Raw genomic sequence first — 23,516 nt, forward strand, 5'->3', positions numbered from 1 at the left:
CTCAGGGAGTTTGGATGTGTCTGTGGAGCTTCCATGACCTTTTCTTGTAGAAGTTGTGCGGGCTTCTCCAGTATTGTGTACTGTCTTACCCTTCAGCATAGTTGGTACTTATCTATTGTCTAGTTACTGTTTTCCCCTCCTCACCCTTCCCATCCCTAGTAACCATCAAAGATTGTTTCTTTTTGTATGCAAACCTTTTCATGAGTTTTTATAATAGTGATCTCATACAGTATTTGTCCTTTTGTGATTGGCTTATTTTACTCAGTGTAGTGCCCTCCGGATTTATCCATGTTGTGAGATGTTTCATGGATTCATCATTGTTCTTTATTGTTGCATAATATTCCATTGTGCGTATGTACCTCAGTTTGTTTATCCACTCATCTGTTGATGGACACTTAGATTGTTTCTTTTTGCTATGGTAATTAATGCTGCGGTGAACATGAGTGTGCATATGTCTGTTCATGTGACAGCTCTTATATCTCTAGGATATATTCCTAGTAGTGTGATTGCTGGAACGTATGGTATTTCTATTTCTAGCTTTTTAAGGCAGTGCGTATCGTTGTCCAAAATGGTTGTACCATTTTGCATTCCCACCAGCAGTGCGTAAGAGTTCCAGTCTTCCCAAATAACAGATGTTGGAGAGGTTTTGTTGGAATTTTCTATACATTTTAGAGATTAGACCCATGTCAGGTATGTCATAGCCAAAATTTTTTTCCCAGTCTGTGGGTTCTCTTTTTACTCTTTTGGAAAAGTCTTTTGATGAGCCTAAGTATTTGATTTTCAGGAGGTTCCAGTCGTCTAGTTTATCTTCTGCTGTTTGTGCTTTTTAAGTTATGTTTGATTGTCCATTATGCCATAAATTAGAGCTCCTAGATTTGCCCCTATTTTTTCTTCTATGCCCGTCTTTTTTTCTATGCCTGTCTTTTTTTCTTTAGGTCTGATTTATTCTTCTGTCAGACTTGCTCTAGCTCATAGGCATGGCTGTATGACTTCTCAGGGGCATTCAGTGTAAGTTAAATTACAGTGTTGGTAGCTTTGACATATGAAAATACAATTTTGCTTTTATTGTGGTTTTACATATGTATGATTGTAATCTAGTGGCATCACACCTTGTCTAGTATCACCCAGAGGGAGGAGAATCAAGATCAATCCAAAGCCAATTCCTGTGAGGTGGAAGTCAGACGTACCTCCCCTCTCCCAATTTTTTTAATCAATTCTGATGCCAGCTGTCCTCCCCATGGTACTCTTCTACTTCTCTGTTGTGTTCAGTTATTTGTTGCAATGGCCACACAGAACTCACAGACTATACTCATTATTATGATTTATTAGGGAAGCGTTGTTGTGTGCCGTTGAGTTGATTCTGACTCATAGCAACCGTATATAACAGAGTATAACTGCCTCACAGCATTTCCTAGGTTGTAATCTTTGTGGGAGCAGATCGTCAGGTCTTTTTTCCCTGTGAAGCTGCTGGTGGGTTTGATCTGCTGATCTTTAGGTTAGCAGCTGAGTGCTTTATCATTGTGCCACCAGGGCTGTAACAGGCTACAGTTCAGAATTGGAATTAACTTGGAAGTGACAAGATACAGGATACCATTCATCAATTGAGACAGCTTCTAACCAAGACAGCTTTTAGCTCCTTCTAGGCTGTGCCCACAGGCAGCCACTTTTCTCAGTGGAGTTAGCCTCCTCTCTGCCTGCTTGGGCAAGTGTTAACAGCTCTTCAGCTCTGCAACAAGTGCCTGAAGGCACGCCACTCCATCAGCAAGCTCCTGCCTGAAGGCGCTCAGCTCTGTCACTCTGTAGTTTGGCAAGCCCATTGCAGTCACCTCTTTCTGTGGGCCAGGAGGCCTACTGCAGCCTCCTTGCGCCGTGGGCCAGGAAGCCGACTGCACCAGTCTCCTGGTTCCTGCCACTCATGCTGCTTGTGCTGCTGCTGCCACCATCTCTCACCTTCTTGCATTGTCTTGCGACATCTTGGTGTTATAGCTCTCTCTATCTCTTGGGTCTAGGAGATGCCCAGGGCAGGGACCCCCAGGTCCCAAGACATGTTCCACTCTCAGCTCTTGTTGATGCTAGTGAGGTCCCCCTCAACCTCTGTGGGATTGACTCTTTTATAAGCTTACTCCTCCCACCAAAACTACAAACTGACCAGTCCCCTAGGTAGGCCCCAGTTGCCTAATTTGCTTACTAATCAACCATTCTCCGCAAGAGTATTATGCACCTTATTTGCATAGTAAACTGTCCAATCCCTTTGCAAGATGGTGGCCTAGCAAATCATCTTAACAAAACTACAAACTTAGGGTCAGAAAGACCATATATAAAGAGAAACCTGTTGCCCTGCAATGATACGTATAAAATGTATATAACAAAACATTTTTTAGTTCAACCATTTTTACATGTACAATTCAGTGACATTAATTATGTTCACCATGTTGTGCAACCATCACCACAATTTTGTTTATTTTTGCTCAATAAATTAACTTACATGAAGTTGTCATATTTTTCACCCCTAATTTATTATCTTTATAGGAGTAAAATTTTTAGCTACTTTGATCAGGGCAAGCCAAAGATGTTTCTTATGATTTAATAACGTGATCTTTGTGATATAAAAATGTTTTTCAAACCTAGTCTGATGCATTAGTTATCTATTGCTGTATAACAAATTATCCCAAAACTTAGTGGCTTAAACAATAATAAACATTTATTATTTCACACAGTTTCTGTGTGCCAAGAATTTTGGAACAACTGGGTAGTTCTGGCTCAGGGTGTTTTGTGAGGCTGTAATTGAGATCTCAGCCAGGGCTGCAGTCATCTCAAGGCTTGGCCAAGGCTGGAGGATCTGATTCCTGGGGGCTCACTCACATGGCTGGCAAATTTGTGCTAGCTTTTGTCAGGAGGTCTCAGTTCCTTATCACTTGGACCTTTCCAGAGGGCCGCTTGAGTTCTTTCATGACTGGCTTCCACCACAGTGGGTGATCCAAGGGACAGCAGGATGAAAGCTGCAAGGTCTTCTATGACTAGCCTTGGAAGTCACACCCTGTCATTTCTGCAATATCCTTTTGGTTGTACAGGTCAGCCCTTTTCAGTATGGGAGGGGACTACACGATACCATCACTACTGAAGACAGGACTCATTGTGGTTCATCTCGGAGGCTAGTTACCACAACTGATATAAAAATCTAATGGCTTAGAATGGTTTTGTGAATACAATGGAGAGTATTAGAAAACTGAGAGGACAATAAAAGAGGTAAATCTTAGAAAATAAGATTTCACCCCAAACTAATGGACTATTTCTTATCTCTTCCTCAAATAAGCATGGATTGTAGAGTGAGCCAGATATTTAGACAAGATATTTAATAATCTTTCTGAGTCTTCGATCTTCGTAGATCTTTTAAAAAGGGAATCATATTTACCTCATAGAATTGTGAGACTGTTAAAGTAGTGTGTTTAAAGTACTCAGAGCAGTATCTGATAGTAGTAGGCATTCAATAAATGTAACTATTACTACTTTTATTGTTGATCATTATTTGTGACTGTCACATCCTTAGCTCCCATGTGTACTCTCAACTCAGTCTAATCTAGTTTCTGCCCCATCATTCTACTGAAACTGCTTTCTTGAAGATCACCAGTAAGCCCCTGATCCTCAGTGCTGATCACCTCTTCTAAGTTTTCTTCCTTGATCTTTAAGTAGCTTTTGATAATATTGAATATCCTTTACTTATTGAAATAACTCCTTTTACTTTTCTGACAGTATGTATGCCGAATTTTTCCTTGCTGTCCTCTCTGATTTTTTTTTCTCTCTGATTCTTTGTATTCTGAAAGAGACTCTGTCCTTGGCCCATTTCTCACTTTCTGAGAAATTTCATTCACCTAGAGTCTGCTATGTGCCGTCAAGTCGATTCCGACTCATAGTGGCCCTATAGGACAGAGTAGAACTACCCAATAAGGTTTCCTAAGCTGTAATCTTTGTGGAAGCACACTGCCATTTCTTTCTCCTGCGGAGTGGCTGGTGGGTTTGAACCACCGACTTTTTGGTTAGCAGCCAAACGCTTAACCTGTGCCACCAGGGCTCCTTACCTAGAGTCTAGGCAGTTTCAAATTACCTTTATGTAGATGACTTCAGTGTCTTCCAAATTATAGATCTCTATTTTCGTCTGTCTGCTGACCATTTCAGTTGTCCTATGGATACCTGAGGTGGTTTGTTAAAACCCAGACTCTTCTCTTTCCTTTGCCCAAGCCTTTGTTTGATGTTTTTCCAGCTGTTTGTAGTATCACTAATCATCCTTTTTTAACCTCGGCTCAGAATCTTGGAGATCTTTAATTTCTTTAGCTCATGTTTGGTTGTTTGCCTAATCTTTCTGTTTTCTTTCTTGATATCTCTCTCCTGTCTCCCATTTTTCACCTATTTTCCTTTTTCACTGTTACTACCTTAGTTTAGGCCCTCATTTTGCTTTGTTCATTCTTTTATTTTAGTAACTAACGCATTGTACTGTGATTTATCTATTTACATGTCTGTTTTCTCCTTGTTTCTTTAGAGCCTAAGCATAGTGCACAGAGTAGACATCTGATAATGTCCATTGAATGAATAAAACTTAGTAACTTCTTTAATGATGGTATTAGTCTAGAAATACTTACGATGCACCTGTTATATACAAGATACTATAGAAGCAAGGTGGCTAAAACCCTACCCTTACAGTCAAATAGGGAACAAGTGACATAGATAAATAATTAAAACATAAAGTAGAAATATTAAGTGCCGTGTTTTGAATAGAGTACAGTATTACAGGACTTCAGAGGAAGGAGAGATGACTTCTGGCTGGAGGAATCAGGGGAAGAGATAAAGGAAATGAAATTTGATCACGACTTTAAAGTATGGTTAAAATTTGGAGATTTAAAAGTTGGAGGTGGAGGAGATCCCAGGTGGAGGTAATAGATGTAAGCAAATGCAAGGATGGAAGAAATATTGAGGTCCCTAAAATGAGTAATAAGTAACTCAGTTTGCCTTGAGGGTGAGATTTTGAAAATACAAGTGTTTTTCCACAGTTTGGAGGATAAACTTGGAAAGGTAGGTTGGACCACTGTGGCCAGCAGAGGAGTGTAAACTGTTTTTGTGGCCATTGGGAAATCTTTGCAGGTTTTTAGCAGGAGAATTGAACTGATGCTTTGGGAATATTGATCTAGTAGCAGTTTATAAAATGCGTTAGAAAGATGAAAATCCATAGGTGGATAAACCAGCTAAAAGTTGGTTGAAATAGTTCAGGTAAAAGTATAGTAATAGTAAGAGGATACGAGAGAATCAATGCAAAAGAGGTTGTGATAGTGGAATTGACTGAACAAGGTCACCTAATGCAGGAATGAAAAGAGAATGTAAGCATGTTAACTCCACTAGTGCAGAGATTTTTGTTTTCCTCACTAATATATCATAGGTACCTAGAATAATGCCTGGCACATAGTAGGTACTCAGTAATTATTTGTTGAATGAATGAGACAAAAGTGACTGACATTGTGAATCTGTGTGATTTAGATACTGGTTGTTGTTGTCTTGTCCTCAGAGATAAAGAACATAAGAAGAGCAGGCTTTGGGAAGAAAATGAATAGAATTTTGGATATTTTGAGTTTGTGTTAGCAGACATATGGCTATGGATACACATTTGGGAGATACCCACATGGGAATAGTAAAAGCCATGTCTGTGAATGTCACAGTGTGTTAGTGCAGAAACTTACAAATGTGAGTACAACACCACATACTCCAAATTAGTTCCTCCTATTATTAATTATTTATTTCATATATTTAATATACATATGATTTAATAAATTTAATAGTAATTAACTGTTGCAATATTTTGCATATTGAATTACCTCCTACTGAAGGGATACTTTTTTCAAGAAAATTTTGAGTTATGCATAATGTTTCTAATATACTACAGACATGGTAGCCCTTTTTCTGCAGAATAGAACTTCTCCATAGGCTTTTCAAGGCTGTGACTTTTCAGAAGGAGATCACTAGGCCTGTCTTCTGAGGCATCTCTGATTGGGTTTGGACTGCCAACTTTCAGCTGGTAGTTGAGAGCTTCACATTTGCTCCACTCAGGAACTCCTAAGTATGTACATGAATGCATTAATTATAAATTTTAATAGATTATAAGGATCTTTGTAAGAATTTTTATTGAGTTTGTAGATTATTTCTAACATCAAAAATAGAACTACATTAGTTGATTTCTATTTGGGGATAGAAATGAAGATTTTTTAGAAGGGTGATTCTTTGTACAGGACACATGAGAATGCTACCCGCCCTCTTTTGAGGTTTATAACTTGATTTACAGAACAGTCCTGTGTGCTTTGGTATCAGGAAAACACTACTGATTTCCAAATGATGAGACAAAGAAACCGGGTCAGGTGTAACTGACTTGCAAATTATTCACAGAGTATCCAGTATTTCTGGTGAAAAAAATTAAAAATGAATACGAAGTGGAAACTGAAAAAGAGATAATTGGTGACTGTTTCTGGGATGCTATAGATCAGTACATAATGTGTGTATTTTTTAAGAATATGTCTAAATTTTATTATACAGGAGTTCCATTTGGACCTGTTGTTTAGAAAAAAAGTGTCTGATTGACTTACTGATCTGATAGAAACTGGAGGAGCTCCCCAAGACTATGGCCCTTAGACACCATTCTAACTTGAAACTGAAGCCTCTCCCGGAGATCACCTTTCACCCAAATAATAGATCCCAAACCAAAACCCAGTGCTGTTGAGTTGATTCCGACTTATAGCAACCCTACAGAACAGAGTAGAACTGCCTCATAGGGTTTCCGGGGCTGTAAATCTTCACGGAAGCAGATGGCTACATCTTTCTCCTTCAGAGTGGCTAGTGGGTTGGAACCGCTGATCTTTTGGTTAGCAGCTGAGCACTTTAACCACTGCACCACCAGGGTGTATAAAATAAACAGTAACATCCGTGAGGAAAGGGCTCCTTAGAACAATAATTTATATGAGACCAAGAGGGCAACATCTGCCCAAAAGCAAAGATGAGATGGCAGAAAGGGCAGGAAAATCAGATGAATGGAAATGGGGTACTCAGGGTGGTAAAGGGGAGAGTGCTTGACACATTGCAGGGATTGCAACTAATGTCATGGAACAATTTGTCTTATAAATTATTGAATGGGAAACTAATTTGCTCTGTAAACCTTCAGCACACTAAAATGTTTTTTTAAAAAAAGTGTCTGATGGGAATGTTACCAATTATTTAACACTGGTAAAGGGGGTTATGACTCCTTTAAAGATTTATGAGAACAATTACTCTTTGCCCTTCCTCTTTAAATGCTGTGTTTATTTTATTGTCTGTTTATCCAGTAGTTAGAGTGCAGTATGCTGACTTTGAATGAATGTTGAAGCAAATGAGAACACCATAAGTTAGATATTTTACTGATGGAGGTGATAATATTTATAGTATGTTGTATATGAGGCTAGTGGTAAGCTGATAGGAAAGTAGTTTTTCTAGCTTCTGATTCCCTTTATATGGTCTGTGAAACCTATCTATGTGTTGGAAAAGAGAGATGATCTACTGTGGGCTATTAAAATTAACAGCATAAAACAGTCTGTATTGGTGTCGTCATTGAAAATGTATGTTAAGTTTGAACTATAGCCTATTTCATATAATAGATATATTGCTAGAAAGTTTTAATTTTTTTAGATTGAATAATATAATTTAGGCACCTTGTTATTTAAAGCATACTCAAACTGAGATCTGCAGATATTTTTCTAGGTGTCTGCAGGCTTCCTATGAGAATTAAAAATATTATATTTTCATATCAGTAATCATCTAAAAATATAATAGCATATTCTGGATCATCTAGACAACCGTTTCATAAGCTAGTAATACCTGGAGACTGTAGTGCCTATATTTATACTTGTTTGGGCATGTTGGTTCCAGGTAGTATTATACTACTTTGTGATAATCTAATAGGAATTGAGGCGTATCTAATGCATAAATGAGTGTTCATATCCTGTAAAGGGCCAAATGATGTCATAGGCCAATGTATGAAGTTAGTTTTGTGGTAGTTTACTTTCTGTTTGGTAACATTTATTGAACATTTCCTATGTTCTAGGCACTGTCCTAAGTACTCTTCATGTATAATCATGAATCATGATTAACGTATTAGATTATAAGAATCTATGTAAGAGTTTTAAATCCTCACAACAGACTTGTGTGTGAGGTATGTTCTATTACTGTTCCTGTTTTACAGATGAGAGAACTGAAGTACAGGGAAGTTAATTTGCCCAAGGTATATTACCAGCCAAGTGGTAGCATTGATTTTCATTTCATTACACATTGTCTTACTCCATAGCTCTTACCCATTGCTGTCAAGTCCATTCTGACTCATAGCTACCCTGTAGCTCTTAAGCACTCTGTTGTGCTGCCTCACAGTAGAGCAAGTACTAGAATTACATCACATCTGACAGAAAGTAATAGATAGGCATTCTGTGTTCAAAAGAACATGTATATTTACAGTCAGAACTTATAACAGTCTTGTTATGCGAAACTTTCAGATTTTGTTTCAGCAAAATTGCATGTATTTTCCTGCCTTGTTCATGTTGTTGGTTGAATAGTATTGGTTTTGTAGTTATGCTTGGATTTAATTTTTAAGATTTTACTATTATGAGTTTTAAGTATTAGGAGTTTTGTCCTAGCTTATGTTTATATGTATTTCAGTAAATTATAATGAAAATAATTTAACCCTGATTAATAAAAATGCTGATGTAAAGGACTGCTTTGAATTCTTTGGAAATTAAAAAAAATTGTAATGCACATGAATACATAGATTGATTTATCATACAGATTTAGAGTTTTATAGAAATTATTGTATTTTCTTCAAATAAAACAGCATTAATTGAGGAAACTTTGAATTTGTTGTTTTGTGTATTTGGATGTGCTCTGGATAACATTGCAGACAAATAATCCACAGGTACTAATACAGACAGTACCTTGTAGGGTCCTCTCCTCCCTTGCCCCCTTCCCAATTGGGAGCTATTCTATAGTCACAGGCATAGAATGGTATCTTATATGTGGAATTCTCTAGACACTTACTATGAGAAACATACAGATCATTTATTCAGAGGGAAACTGAAGTAGTAAGAAGCAAAATGAGTTGCCCATAATTTCATTGAGAGTTGTTTTGATTAAAATGAAATTATGATTCAGTTTTATAATTAGAATGAAGACGATCATCATTTTTCTTTTTATAAAATCTTGATTCATCTTTTTAAAACTTAATTTTATAAGAATTCTTTTTGGAAATTTAATTCATTTTTATTACATGTGAGAGATTCTACTTTATGTGCTTTGTTAATTATCTTTAAAATAGTTTTATCCAGAGAAGAACCCCCTTTGAATTAAAAGACTATTTATTGAGTTCCTACTGTGTACAAGCCACTCTGGTAGGCATTGATGTTTATTTGGTTCCTGTTAACTTCCCCCCCACCAAAAAAAAAAAAAAACCAAAACCCATTGCTGTTGAGTTGATTCTGACTCATAGCGACCCTGCAGTACAGAGTGGAACTGCTCCATGGGGTTTCCAAGGCTGTAAATCTTCACGGATGAAGATTGCCCCATCTTTCTCCTGCAGAGTGGCTAGTAGGTTCAAATCACCTGCCTTTCAGTTAGCAGCCAAGCGCTTTAACTACTACACCACCAGGGCTCCTTTTAGTTCCTGTTAGCATCATTTAATTTTGGTACACATGGCATGAACAGTTTTGCTCTTAACTACTAGCCTAAAGGTTGGCGGTTCAAACCCATCCAGAGGTGCCTCAAAAAACAAGCATGGTGTTCTGCTTCTGAAAGGTCACAGCCTTAAAAACCCCTTGGAGCACAGTTCTATTCTGACACACATGGGGTCACCTTGAGTGGGAATCGACTCAGTGGCAGCTAACGACAACAGCACATGCCCCAGGAATAGAACTTCAGACATTTGAGTCTCTTATATTACCTGCTCCCATATAGAGTGTTAACTCTTCCCTAGCAGGATTTATTTGTTTTTTCCTTATATTTTCCTACTATGTTTTTTCTTTCTAGATGTTAACTCTGCTTTCAGAAATCTTCTATTCATTTACTCTCTTTAAATAATCCTATCAGAGGAACATAATATAACCACCACTCTACACTTATAAAGGACTTTAATATAAAAGTCTAATCTGTAAACTGAAATAAAGTCTCAGACTGGAATCTGCATATATAAGATCTTCTGGACTAATTTTTTTTTAGTCTGGAAGTTAATGGTCCCTGAGGCATCTGATAAGTGAGGAAAATATTGAGTGTATATATATTTTTCTTTGAACAGTTTCCATAATTTTGTTATGTTCTCCTAGGGCTTTTTGTACACAAACAGGTTTAAGAAGTAATACTCAGTAAACATGAGGCTGAGCTTCAAATGTAATTTTAGAACAGCTGTGGCCAACTAATAAAGCTTTTCCAAAAATATTACATTACTGTATTATCTCATTCTATATAAATAATTATAATCCTATTACATATTTTTAAATTAAAGCATGTCTGATATTAAAATGTGATATATACATAATTTTCCTATAAATTTTTTTATAAAACATGGATTAAAATATAAATATTAACAAAAATGCATTGATTTTTAATTTTCTTTGGAAATCTTTTTTTTTAATTGTACTTTAGATGAAGGTTTACAGAACAAATAGTTTCTCATTAAACAGTCAGTACACATATTGTTTTATGACATTGGTTAACAACCCCACGATATGTCAACACTTTCCCTTCTCGACCTTGAAGGACCTTTTTTTTGGTGGAAATATACATAGCCAAAGTTACACCATTTCAAAAGTTTTTACATGTACAATTCAGTGACATCAAGTACATTCTTCCAGTTGTGCTGCTATTCTCACTATCCTTTTCCAAATTATTCCATCACCATTATCTTCAACTCGCTGTCCCCTAGGCTTCCCATCGAACCTTTCGAGTTGCTGTTGTCTGGAAATCTTTTAGTGTATATTGTCAGGCTTGGTTAGTCATGGAACTAATAGGTTGGTCACTAATCCAAAGTAAATAGTAAATTTACATCAGTAGAATAGAATTTACTAGATTTGAATACTCTTTTTAAAAAGGATGGGTTACCCTGGAGGTTTATTAATTTCTTTCTTTTTTTGAGTTTTTATATGTTTGAATGACTCTAGGCCAGTAGATCTTGGGAGGGATGTTTTGCTCCACAGGGGATACTTGGTAATGTCTGGGAATGTTTTTGGTTGTCCATAACTTGGTGTGTATGTGGGGGTGCTTCTGGTATCTGGTGGGTCTCTAGATGCCAGGGATACTACTAAAAATCCTATAATACACAGAACAACCCCCACAGCAAAGAGTTATCCAGCTCAAAATGTCAGTCGTACGAAGGTTAAGGAACCCTGATCTAGCCCAACTTGCAAATCACCAGTGTTAAGATGGTATTTGAAGCTTTGAAGCTATGGAACAGGATAAAGTCACCTTAGATTCTGACTAGCAATTCAGCTCAGGGGCCTATTCACTTAACTGATGCTGCCGTTTTGATAAATGTGGAGAAATCCTTCTCATTCCTGTCTCCCAACCAGTTATTGAGAGGCCAGACTGCAATCATCCAAATAATCTGTAGTTGTTGGCTAATCTGTGTGTGGTGGGAAAAAAACAATAAATCGTGTGTTGTCTTTATAGCCCTGAACTCTTCTTATGGGGGACTTTTCAGAGCTCCATTTACAAATATTTGTATCCAGTTCTTCGTATTTTCTTATGGAATGTTTCTGTGTATTCCTCTAGGGCATTTTTTTCTCAAATTCTGTCACCGTTTTCTCTTAGTCAAGAGACTTTATGAGGAGGGGGAGCCAACATGGCACTATAGACAGAAGCACCATGCCATCCCTCTGCAGCAAAGACCTGAAAAACTAAGTAAAACAGATCCAAATGTCAGTCCTGGAATCCTAAGCATCAAATGATGGAATAAAGAACTCGATCAGGCACCAGATGGAATAAGAAAACTGAGAACAGAGAGCAAGGAGAGCTGCAGAGTAGAGGTTCCCCTACCACCTAACATGGCATAGATTTGCCATCTTGGACTACAGCCACCAGGTAGTGCAGACAGGGAGTACAGGAAGGCAACTTCATGGAGCTTCCAACAAGAGGCAGAGCACTCGGTTACCAGGGACAAACGCTTTCCCACCCCTGACCCTTCTTCCCTCTACGCAGCCTCTGCTGCTTTCCAACAGGCCATGGTTGCTTGGCTGGAGAGACGCCAGCTTACTGCTGCTCGGACTCACCATCTTTTACCTCAGGTCACCAAGGACTGTGGACAGGGAATACCAGAAGGCAACTTCATGGAGCTGCCAGCAGGAGACAGCACTGGTTAACCAGGGACACATGCTTTCCCACTTGCCATCCTTCTTCCCTGTACATGGCCTCTGCTGCTTCCTAGTGGGCCACGGTCACTTAGCCAGAGAGACACCAGCTCACTGCTGCCCTGGTCCCCCCTGCCCCCACAAGCCAACCCCTTCAGTGACATTTTTTGTTTGGTTTTTTCTTTTTTTTCTTTTTTTCTGTTTCTTCTCTCTCTCTCCTTTCCTTCCTCCTGCCCACCCAGCCCTGTGCACAGCCCCCACCCCTTCTCAAGGGGCTGTGCTGTACTGTTCGGCTGGAGGGTCACAGCTCGTGGCTTCCCCGGCTCAATCTGTGCCACGGTCACTGGCTGTCTCCCTCAATGTCATTTTATTTATTTTTTGTTTTTTTTTTTTAATCTTTTTTTGTTGTTGTTTCTTCTCCCTCCCCTCCTTCTTTTACTTTCTCCCACCCACGTAGCCCCGTGTGCCATGCCCCCACTTGGCAGGCTATGCTGTACTGCTTGTCTGGAGACCCTCTGGCACGTGGCCTCCCTGGGTCTGTGCTGCTCCCACAGGCCGGCTCCTTCAGCGCCGCATTTTTTATTTTTCTTTATCTTTCCCCTTTTCCCTTTTCCTTCTCCCTCCCACCTCGGCCCTGTGCTGCCTCCGCCCCTCCATAACAAGCTGTGCAGTGCCGCCCTGTGCAAGAGATATCAGCTAGCCAATACCTCAATTCTGCCCCACCCCGCAATGACCAGCTCCCCCCACACCATATTTTTTTATTGTTGTTGTTTTTTTTAATTTTGCATTTTGTGTTTGTTTCTTTGTTGGTTTCTTCTCTCTCTTTCCCTCTTTCCTTTCTCCTGCCCACATAGCGCAATGTGCTGCTCACATCGCTTCTCAACATGCTGATCCACACCACTCAGCTAGAGAGCCACGGGCACATGGCCTTGCCAGGTCTGCCCTGCCTCCACCCACCAAATCCTACTACGCTCCCGTTTTATTTACTTTTTTTTTTCCCCTCACTTCTTTCTTTTTTTTTTCACTTCTGTTTCTCTCTTCTTTCACCTAACCCACTTAGCTCTGCACATCACGTCCTCTCCCTTCCCTCCTGCCTGTCTGCACTGTCCGCCGAGAGCCACGCCCCAGAGCAGCACCGACGCTGTCCCCCGGACCCTGTCCTGCACTGCCCTCCAGCCCCACCCTGTTGGCCCCAGTTCATGCCTCAAAATGCCCATCCCCGCCCCTCTGGCCCTGCCCACCTGGACAAGGTAGTGAAAAGTATCATGCCCACAGGTGAGCAAGCAACAAAACACGTCCAGCCAGCCTGCACAAACATAATCAAATAAAACAAAAAAGCAGGCCAAAACAAATCTTCACTCAATAAATGAGGAAGATAATTCCTGAATGTCCCGGAGACAGCAGACAATATCAAAACATATTAAAAAACAGGACAGGTTGGCTCCAGAAAGCAACCAAAATAAAACACCAGATGACTTTCTGGTAGCAGAAGAGGCACTAGAACTACCTGATAGGGAATTCAAAACCCTGATATTCAGGGTTTTACAAGAGATGAAGGAAAATGCAGACAAAAATAAGGAAAAAATAGACAAAATCATGGAAAACACAGGCAATGGAAGAATTCAGGCAAATGATACAGGAACAAAATGTCAAAATAAATAACTAGAAATCATACAAAAACAGCAATTAGAAAGTCAAAAGATAAACAACAAGATTTCAGAAGTGGACAGTGCAACAGAAGGTTTTAGGAGCAAATGTGAAACAGTGGAAGATGGGACCAGCGACATTGAAGACAAATCCTTGGATACCATTTTGTTTGAGGAAAAATCAGAGAAAAGAATGAAGAAAAAGGAAGAAACCCTGAGAATGGTATGAGATACAGTCAAAAGCAAACATATGCATATGATCAGAATTCCAGAACAGGAAGAGAAAACATAAAACACTGAAATGATCATTGAAGATTTGCTGACAGAAAACTTCCCTAATACCATGAAAGATGAAAAGACCATCCTAGGAGCTCAGTGAACCCCGTATAGGATAGACCCCAAAGGAAAATCATCAAGATGTATTATAATCATATTTTCTAAAACCAATGACAAAGAATCCTGAGATCAGCTCGAGAAAAACAAAAAGTCATGTACAAAGGGGAAACAATAGGACTAAGCTCTGATTACTTGGCAGAAACTGTGCAGGCAAGAAGACAATGGGATGACATACATAAAATTTTGAAATAAAAAACTGCCAATCAAGAATAATATATCATGCAAAACTCTTGGTCAAATATGATAGCAGAATTAGGACATTTCCTGATAAACAGAAATTAAGGGAATATGTAAAAACCAAACCAAACTTACAAGAATTATTAAAGGGAGTCCTTCAGTTAGGAAACCAACAACATGAGACAACAACCTGAATCTAGGACATAAGACAGCATCAGCCAGAAACCAACCTAGGTAATGATCTCTCAAGGATAAAATAAAACTAGAAGATTTACAACAGGGAACTAGAGAGATCAATCTGTAAATGACAACAACGTCAGAACAATAAAACGGAATAAATGGTGTAGGTATAGAACTTTCAAATGGAGAGGAAGTCAAAGCGATATCAAGTAATGAAAGACTGGCTTAAACTTAGGAAGATAGGGGTGAGTTTCAAGGTAACCGCAAAGAAAGTTAACAAACCCACTCATCAAAATAAGAAAAACAAAGTCTCAGTAAACGCAAAATCTACAAAAATGAAACAAACAAAAAAGTCTACAAACGAAAGGAATTCAGCACAATAGAGTCAGAGGAACAAAGAAGACATCAGCACCACAAAAAAAAAGCACTACAAAATGACAGCAGTAAACTTACACCTACCAATAATCACACTGAACATAAATGGCTTAAATGTACCCATAAAGAGAGAAAAAAACAGGACACATCAATATGCTGTCAACAAGAGACACACCTTAGAAACAAAGACATAACTGTATTAAAAATCAAAGCATGGAAAAAAATATCAAACAGCAACTAAAAAAGAGCGGGAGTGGCAATACTAATCTCAGATAAAACAGACTTTAAAACAAAATCCTCCATAAAAGACAAAAAGTTACATTATGTAATGATTAAAGTGACAATACAGCGTGAGGACATAACCATAATAAATTTCAATGCTCCAAAATACGTAAGACAGACTCTAACAGCACTGAAAAGAGAAATTGACAGCTCCCCAATAATAGTAGGAGACTTCAACATGCCATTGTCAGTAAAGGACAGAACATCTAGAAAGAAACTCAAAAAGATGACAGAAGATCTAAATGACACAATCAGCCAACTTGATCTCATAAACATATATAGAACACTCCACCCAACAGCAGCAAGGTACACTTTCTTTTCTAACACGCATGGAATGTTCTCCAGAATAGACCACATCTTAGGCCACAAAGCAACCCTCAGCAAAATCCAAAACATTGAGATAATGCAAAGCATCTTCTCTGATCACAACGCCATTAAAGTAGAAATTAATAACAGGAAGAGCAAGGAAGAAAATACATGGAAACTGAATAATACCTTGCTTAAAAACCATTGGGTAATAGAAGAAATCAGAGGTCATAAAAAAATTCTTAGAATCAAACGAGAATGAAAACACATCATACCAAAACCTTTGGGACACAGCAAAGGCAATGCTCAGAGGTCAGTTTATAGCAGTAGATGCACACATCAAAAGAAAGGGACAAAATCAAAACATTAGCTAGATAGCTCGAACAAATAGAAAGAGAACAGCAAAAGAAGCCCACAGCAACAAGAAGAAATAATAAAGATCAGAGCAGAAGTAAATGAAATAGAGAATAGAGAAACAATAGAAAGAATCAACAAAACCAAAAGTTGCTTGTTTGAAAGGATCAACAAAACATTGGCCAAATAGACAAAAGAAATATAGGAGAAGATGCAAATAGCCCAAATAAATGAAACAGGGGACATTACAACAGACCCAACTGAAATGAAAAGGATCATAACAGAGTACTATTAAAAACTATTAAAAAACGGGGTTTGGAAACCCTGATGACGTAGTGGTTAAGAGTTTAGCTGCTAACCAGAAGGTCAGCAGTTTGAATCCACCAGGCGGTTTTTGGAAACCCTGTAGGGCAGTTCTACTCTGTCATATAGGGTTGCTATCAGTCAAAATCGACTCCGCGGCAGAGAGTTTGGTTTTATTGAAAGCTATACTCCAACAAATTTGAAAACCTAGAGGAAACGGAAAAATTTTCAGAAACACACTACCTACCTAAACTAACACAAACTGAGGTCGAAAATCTGAACAGACCCGTAGAAAGAGAAGCAATTGAAAAGATAAAAAAAAAAGAAAAACTCCCAACAAAAAAAGAGCCCTGGCCCAGATGGCTTCACTGGAGAATTCTACCAAACAAAGAAGAGCTTGCACCAGTACTACTCAGACTAGAACATAGAAAAGGAAAGAATATTTGGAAATTTATTCTGTGAAGCCAGCGTAAACCTGATACCAAAACCAGGCAAAGATACCACAAGAAAAGAAAATTATAGACCAGCATCTTTGATGAATATAGATTCAGAAATTCTCAGCAAAACTGTAGCCTGTACAGTTAATCATCATGTCAATAAAACAATATACCATGACCAAATGCGATTCATACCAGGTTTACAAGAATGATATAACATTAGAAAGTCAATCAGCGTAATCTACCACATACATTGAACAAATGAATCACATGATCATCTCAATTGATGCAGAAAAGGCATTTGATAACATCGAATATCCATTCCTGATACAAATTCTCAATAAAATATGTATAGAAGGGAAATTCCTCAACATAATAAAGGGTATCTATACAAAACCAAAAGCCAGCATCACTCTTAATGGAGAGATGCTGAAAACATTCCCCCTGAGAACAGGAACAAGACAAGGAAGCCCTTTATCACCACTCCTATTTAACATTGTGCTGGAAGTCCTAGCTAAAGCATTAAGGCAAGAAAAAGAAATAAAGGGCATCCAAATTGATAACGAAGAAGTAAAGCTATCCATATTTACAGATGATAATGGTACTATACGTAGAGAAATCAAAGGACTACCCAGGGAAACTACTGGAACTAATAGATTCAGCAGAGTAGCAGAATACAAGATTAAAACATACTAAAATCAGTTGGATTCCTATACATCAGTAAAGAGAATTATGAAAAGGAAATCAGGAAAGCAATATCATTTATAATAGCCCCTAAAAAAAGAAAATACTTATGAATAAATCTAACCAGGGATGTAAAATACCTGTACAAAGAAAACTACAAAACACTACTGCAAGAAACCAAAAGAGACCTACATAAATGGAAGAACATATCATGCTCATGGGTAGGTAGACTCAACATTGTGAAAATGTCAACTCTGCCCAGAGCAGTTTACAAATACAATGCAATCTTGATTCAGATACCAACAGCATTCTTTAATGAGATAGAAAAACTAATCATTAACTTTACATGGAAAGGAAAGAGACCCCAAATAAGTAAAGCACTATTGAAGAAGAAGAGTAAAGTAGGAGGATTCGCACTACCTGACTTCAGAACCTGCTATACAGATGCAGTAGTCAGAACAGCCTGGTACTGGTACAGTTGACCAATGGAACAGAATTGAGAACCCAGATGTAAATCGATCCATAACTAATAATACACAGACACCAGAAGATAAGCTAGATAATTGGGATCTTCTAAAAATTAAACACTTACGTTCATCAAAAGGCTTCACCAAAAGAGTAAAAAGAGAAGCTACAGACTGGGAGAAAATTTTTGGCTATGACAAATCCAACAAAGGTTTAATCTCTCAAATCTGTAGGAAAATCCAACACCTCTACAACAGAAAGACAAATAATCCAATTAAAAAATGGGCACACGAAATGAACAGACAGTTCACCAAAGAAAACATTCAAATGGCTATCAGACACATGAGGAAATGCTCGCGATCACTAGCCATTAGAGAAATGCAAATCAAAACTATGATGAGCTACCATCTCACCCCAATATTACTGGCATAAATAAAAAAAACAGAAAACAACAGATACTGGAGAGGTTTTGGGGAGATTGGAACTCTTACGCACTGCTGGTGGGAATGTAAAATGTTACAACCATTTTGGAAAATGATATGGTGCTCCCTTAAAAAGGTAAAAATAGAAATACCATATGATCCAGCAGTCCCTCTCCTAGGAATATATCCTAGAGAAGTAAGAGCTGTCACAGGAATAGACATTTGCACACCTATGTTCATTGCAGCATTATTCACAATAGCAAAAAGATGGAAACAGCTTAAGTGCCCATCAACAGATGAGTGGATAAACAAACAGGTATATAAACACAGTAGAAAACTACGCAACAATAAAGGACAGTGATGAATCTGGAGGGCATTATGCTGAGTGATATAAGCCGATCACAAAAGGACAAATATCGTATGAGACCACTATTATGAAAACTCATGAAAAGGTTTCTGCACAGAAACAAACAATCTTTGATGGTTATGAGGGAGGGAAGGGGTGGGGATGAAAAAACACTAAGTAGACAATAGATATGTGGTAACTTTGGTGAAGGGTAAGACAGTACACGATACTGGGGAAACAAGCACAATTTGACTACGGCAAGGTCGTGGAAGCTTCATAGATACATCGAAACTCCCTGAGGGACCTAATTACTGGGCTAAGGGCTGGGGACCATGGTCTCAGGGGACATCTAGCTCAATTGGCATAACATAGTTTATAAAGAAAATGTTCTACATCCTACTTTGACAAGTAGTGTCTGGGGTCTTAAAAGCTTCGTCTGGAGCAACGGAGAATGAAGAAAACCAAAGACACAAGCGAAAGATTAGTTCATAGGACTAATAGACCACAACTACCACAGCCTCCACCAGACTGAGTCCAGCACAACTGGATGGTGCCCGGCTACCACCAGAGACTGCTCTGACAAGGATCACAACAGAGGGTCCTGGAGAGAGAAAAATGTAGAACAAAGTTCAAAGTCACAAAAAAAGACCAGACTTACTGGTCTTACAGAGACTGGAGAAACCCTGAGAGTATGGCCCGCAGATACCCTTTTAACTCAGGACTGAAGTCACTCCTGGGATTCACCCTTCAACAAAAGAGTAGACAGGCCCATAAAATGAAATGAGACTAAATGGGAACACCAGCTCAGGGGCAAGTATGAGAAGGCAGGAGGGGACAGGAAAGCTGGTAAAGGGGAACCCAAGGTCGAGAAGGGGAGAGTGTTTACATGTCGTGGGGTTGACAGCCAGTGTAACAAAACAATATTTGTATTAATTGTTTACTGAGAAATTAATATGCTCTGTAAACCTTCTGGTGAAGTACAATTTAAAAGAGACTTTATGATCTCTTTGATGATTTTTTTATTCTTTTCCAAATGCTCTTTAATTTTTATTAAATTATACAAATTAGATTATGTGCACTCTTTCTCTGATTTTGAAGAATGGTCAGTACTGAATTGATGTGAAACTATGTTTGGACTTCAGCTTATTAAAGTTGGTTGAAGTATTTCACTGAATTCTCAATTTAGGGAATCATATGTTGTCATTTTCTGGATATTGAAAAAAAGTAATTATTTAGCTTCAGATGCCTTCAACATAAAGATTACTCATGATTTCATGTATTTCTGTCTTTTTTTTGCTTTCTAATAGGCTTTCAAGGATATGTTGTATTCAGCTCAGGACCAGGCACCTTCTGTGGAAGGTAAGAGCATTTGCCCCTACGTTTAGTCACATAACATCTCTTTTTAGGGGAAGATATTTTAAACTGTAAAGTATAAAACTAGTTTGATCACCTTCCCTGTTACATAGATATTTTTGCTTTTGATAATATATATTATGGTTATACTTCAACCAAAATTTTTCTTTTGTCTAGCTCATATTTTCCCTATGATGGATCTCTTATAGTAAATACCCTTATGTTACCTTAGGACTGTGATCACAGATAACTGGCTTAGATTCAGGGTTCTTGTCTGTGTCATGCTCCTTCTCTTCCTTTCAATGTATTTTTCTTATCTATCTGTCTGTTATTGAATCCTTAGTTCTTAATAAATCTGGGCAACACAGTTTTTCCTTTCTATATCATGTCTTTAGAGTGGAACTAGTTAGACTGTAGAGCATGTTTACTGTGGTTGTGTGTGTATGTTTATACATGCATGTATATGTATGCATGTGCACAGTTTGGCCATCATGAAATGACTGACCTGATGGCAGTGGTTACCTCCTCAGTTGTCTTTATTGATCCTGCCTTTTCTGTTAACCTCAACTTCTGCTCACCAGCTCATTCTTTATGGGTTTAACTTTTGATAGGTTGGAGAGATATAAGTTAAAGTCGTAGGAGTTCTCATGTTAGTAAATAATTATGAGCTAATCCAACAACTGTTTCTTGAGTCAATGTTCCATGTGTGGCTGGGTATTCTTTTAAAATTTCACATCAGGTTTTTTCAGGAGAGATGAATGAAAAATATAAGCCAAGAATATTGTATATAGTATATATTGATAATGTATTTATGAGACACCAAATTAGGTTTTTAATTAAAAATATCATTCTCTCTAGTGACATAGAAATACACATCTTTCATCTCTAACCATTCTGAATTCAAAATATGCTTCCTTCCAACATCTAAGAATCTTATCCCTTTCCTTTTTTGACCGGGGTATTAACACTTAGATACTAATTAGTTCTTTAATATGTCATTGAATTTTGGTCTGTAATATATATAGTTCTCTAATATTTAATCCTAGGACACTTAAGATTTATCAAAATGTTTAGTTCTGTATTGGGTTAATCCTTCCTTATGTGTTCTGAAGAGTACCTTCTCAAAATACTTTAAGAATGTAACAAAAATGAAATTATATGCACTTTAAGCTGATTTCCTATTCTGTGTAACTTGTGTAAATATTGGTTCTTTTAATTTTATTCTTAAGGTAGGACTACCTATCTTTAATTTTTTCTTTTTTTTTTTTTAAGTTTTACCATCTGGTTTGTAACAAAGACAGTCTGAGATATGTTCAAAGTTATCGTAATGTCTAGTCATCCCCTACATGCTGAAGCATGTTCCTGGTAATTTTTTTCATTCTCTTCCTGCTGTTACTAGAGAAAAACTGAATTCTTTTTTTTCAATTTAGTAATTTTACTTCAAGGTCTTATTAAAATTGAATTCTTTGAAACATGCTCAAAATGACAAATACTTACAGCTAAGAACTTTTTCTTTGTCTCTTTGCCCAGAGATATGAACTTCTTTGGAATTTATTATAGAGGGAGTATTGTAGGCTGGTCATGCAGGAGCACATGCTGCTTTCATGTGGGAAATATTCTGCACTTGTTCTTTCTTTCTACAGTCATGTAAACAGACTATAAGGCCATGTAGTTTTTATTTTCTTAAATGTGAATTTTTTTCTTTTGAATCATTGGAGAATTGAAGGTATTAGAAAGTGGTTTAAGGAGATACTATTCTATGTGTATTGATATTAGAAAAAATTATTAAAGAGATGTAATTGTGTCTTATTTGCATTGTGGTTCTGTATTTACTATCTTCTGTGTGGTGCTAAATTTAAATGATGATAATTTATGCATTTCCTTTATCTTTGCTAAAAGATTGATTGAGTTTGTATTTCTAGGCTTTTGTTAACAGTTGTCTATAAAATAATGTAGTATGTGCAGATTTATCAATGAAGTCCAAGATAGGATTTTAAATTTTTAACATGTTACAAAGAAAAAAAATGTTAGCTAGACCTAGTTTAGTTTCTTGAATGTTGTCTTTCTTTTCATTCTCCTTTATTCCTGCCCCTTAAGTTTTAGTAGACATAAAACCTTTGGTGTCAAAGGGCAACTTTCTTTTTTAATCTTAAAACTTGAGTATACCATAAATTGTCATTGTTAGTTGCTGTAGAGTCATTTCTGACTCCTGGTGACCCCCTGGGTGCAGAGTAGAGCTGTTCCATAGGGTTTTCAAAGCTGTGACCTTTTGGAAGCAAATTGCCAGGTCTGTCTGCCAAAGAGCCTCTGGGTGGGTTTGAACCACCAACCTTTCGGCTTGTAGTGGAGAGCTTAACTCTGCCACCCAGGGAATCTGGCTGCACATTAAACGCACCTGAGAGTCATTTTACAAATATTGTTACTTGATCCTCATCTCAGACCAGCAAAAATAGAATCTGGGAGTAGAGCCCAGGCATTGGTATTTTTACAAGCTCCCCAGATGATTCTAATATATAGCCAAAGTCAGAATCCCTGCCATAAATTTTAATTAAATAATTTTAGATCATTAGGGTTAGTGCTATCCTTCTTTTGCATAATAATTAACCAATAGGTTTATAGATTTCTTAAGTTTATTGATAGATAGTTTGATTATTTTTATTAATGTAGAAACCAGTTACCATCAAGTCAGTTCTGACTCATGGCAACTCGATGTGTGTCAGAGTAGAACGGTGTTTCATAGGGTTTTCAATGGCTGATTTTTCAAAAGTAGATCAGCAGGCCTCTCTTCTGAGCATGGCTTCCTGAAGGTTTGTTCCAGTTCGAACCCTGCTGAGAATATGCATTTCCGCCCCAGCTATATGGAATCAGATTCTACATTTTAACAAGATCCCCAGGTGATTCTTAAGTATAATAAATTTTGAGAACCACTGGTCTACTAGTGGTTCTTAGAATTGGTCCCTAACCAGCAGCGTTAGCATTGCCTGGAAACTTGTTAGAAATGCAAATTCTCAGCAAGGGTTCGAACTGGAATGAACTGGTTCGAAGCCCTACTTCTGAGGCACCTCTGGGTGGATTTGAACTCTGACCACAGACTCTTATTAATACAAGGGACTATTTTTTTCCTATGTGTAGTATCTAGAGGACATTTATTTTAAAAATGTGTATTCAAATAATAGCTGTATTCTTTAAATATGTTAAATGTTATAACTTAACTTCATAATTAGAATTTAAAAACATTTTTACTGATATGTTACTTAAGATGGGTTGTAATAAAATAAAGTAACTCCTTCATATTTCTCCACTTTTGTTTAAGGTGGAGTGGATTTATAATTATATTGAAAGGTGATTTGAAATGGATTCTTTTAAAGTTAAGTGGTTTATTAGATAAAAATATATTAGATAAAAGG

General features: G+C 37.6%; 1 protein-coding gene across 1 annotated transcript in view; it reads left to right on the forward strand.

Annotated features, from left to right (window-relative positions):
• Nucleotides 1-23,516, forward strand: part of XPR1 (xenotropic and polytropic retrovirus receptor 1) — a 259,105-nt gene that overhangs the window by 37,144 nt on the left and 198,445 nt on the right. Inside the window, exon 2 of the mRNA XM_004372880.3 lies at nt 20,064-20,115. Within this exon, the coding sequence (XP_004372937.1) occupies nt 20,064-20,115 (52 nt within the window). The remainder of the gene's footprint in view (nt 1-20,063; nt 20,116-23,516) is intronic.

Source organism: Trichechus manatus, unplaced genomic scaffold (genome assembly GCF_000243295.1).
Source record: "Trichechus manatus latirostris isolate Lorelei unplaced genomic scaffold, TriManLat1.0 scaffold00021, whole genome shotgun sequence".
NCBI classification, from domain to species: domain Eukaryota; kingdom Metazoa; phylum Chordata; class Mammalia; order Sirenia; family Trichechidae; genus Trichechus; species Trichechus manatus.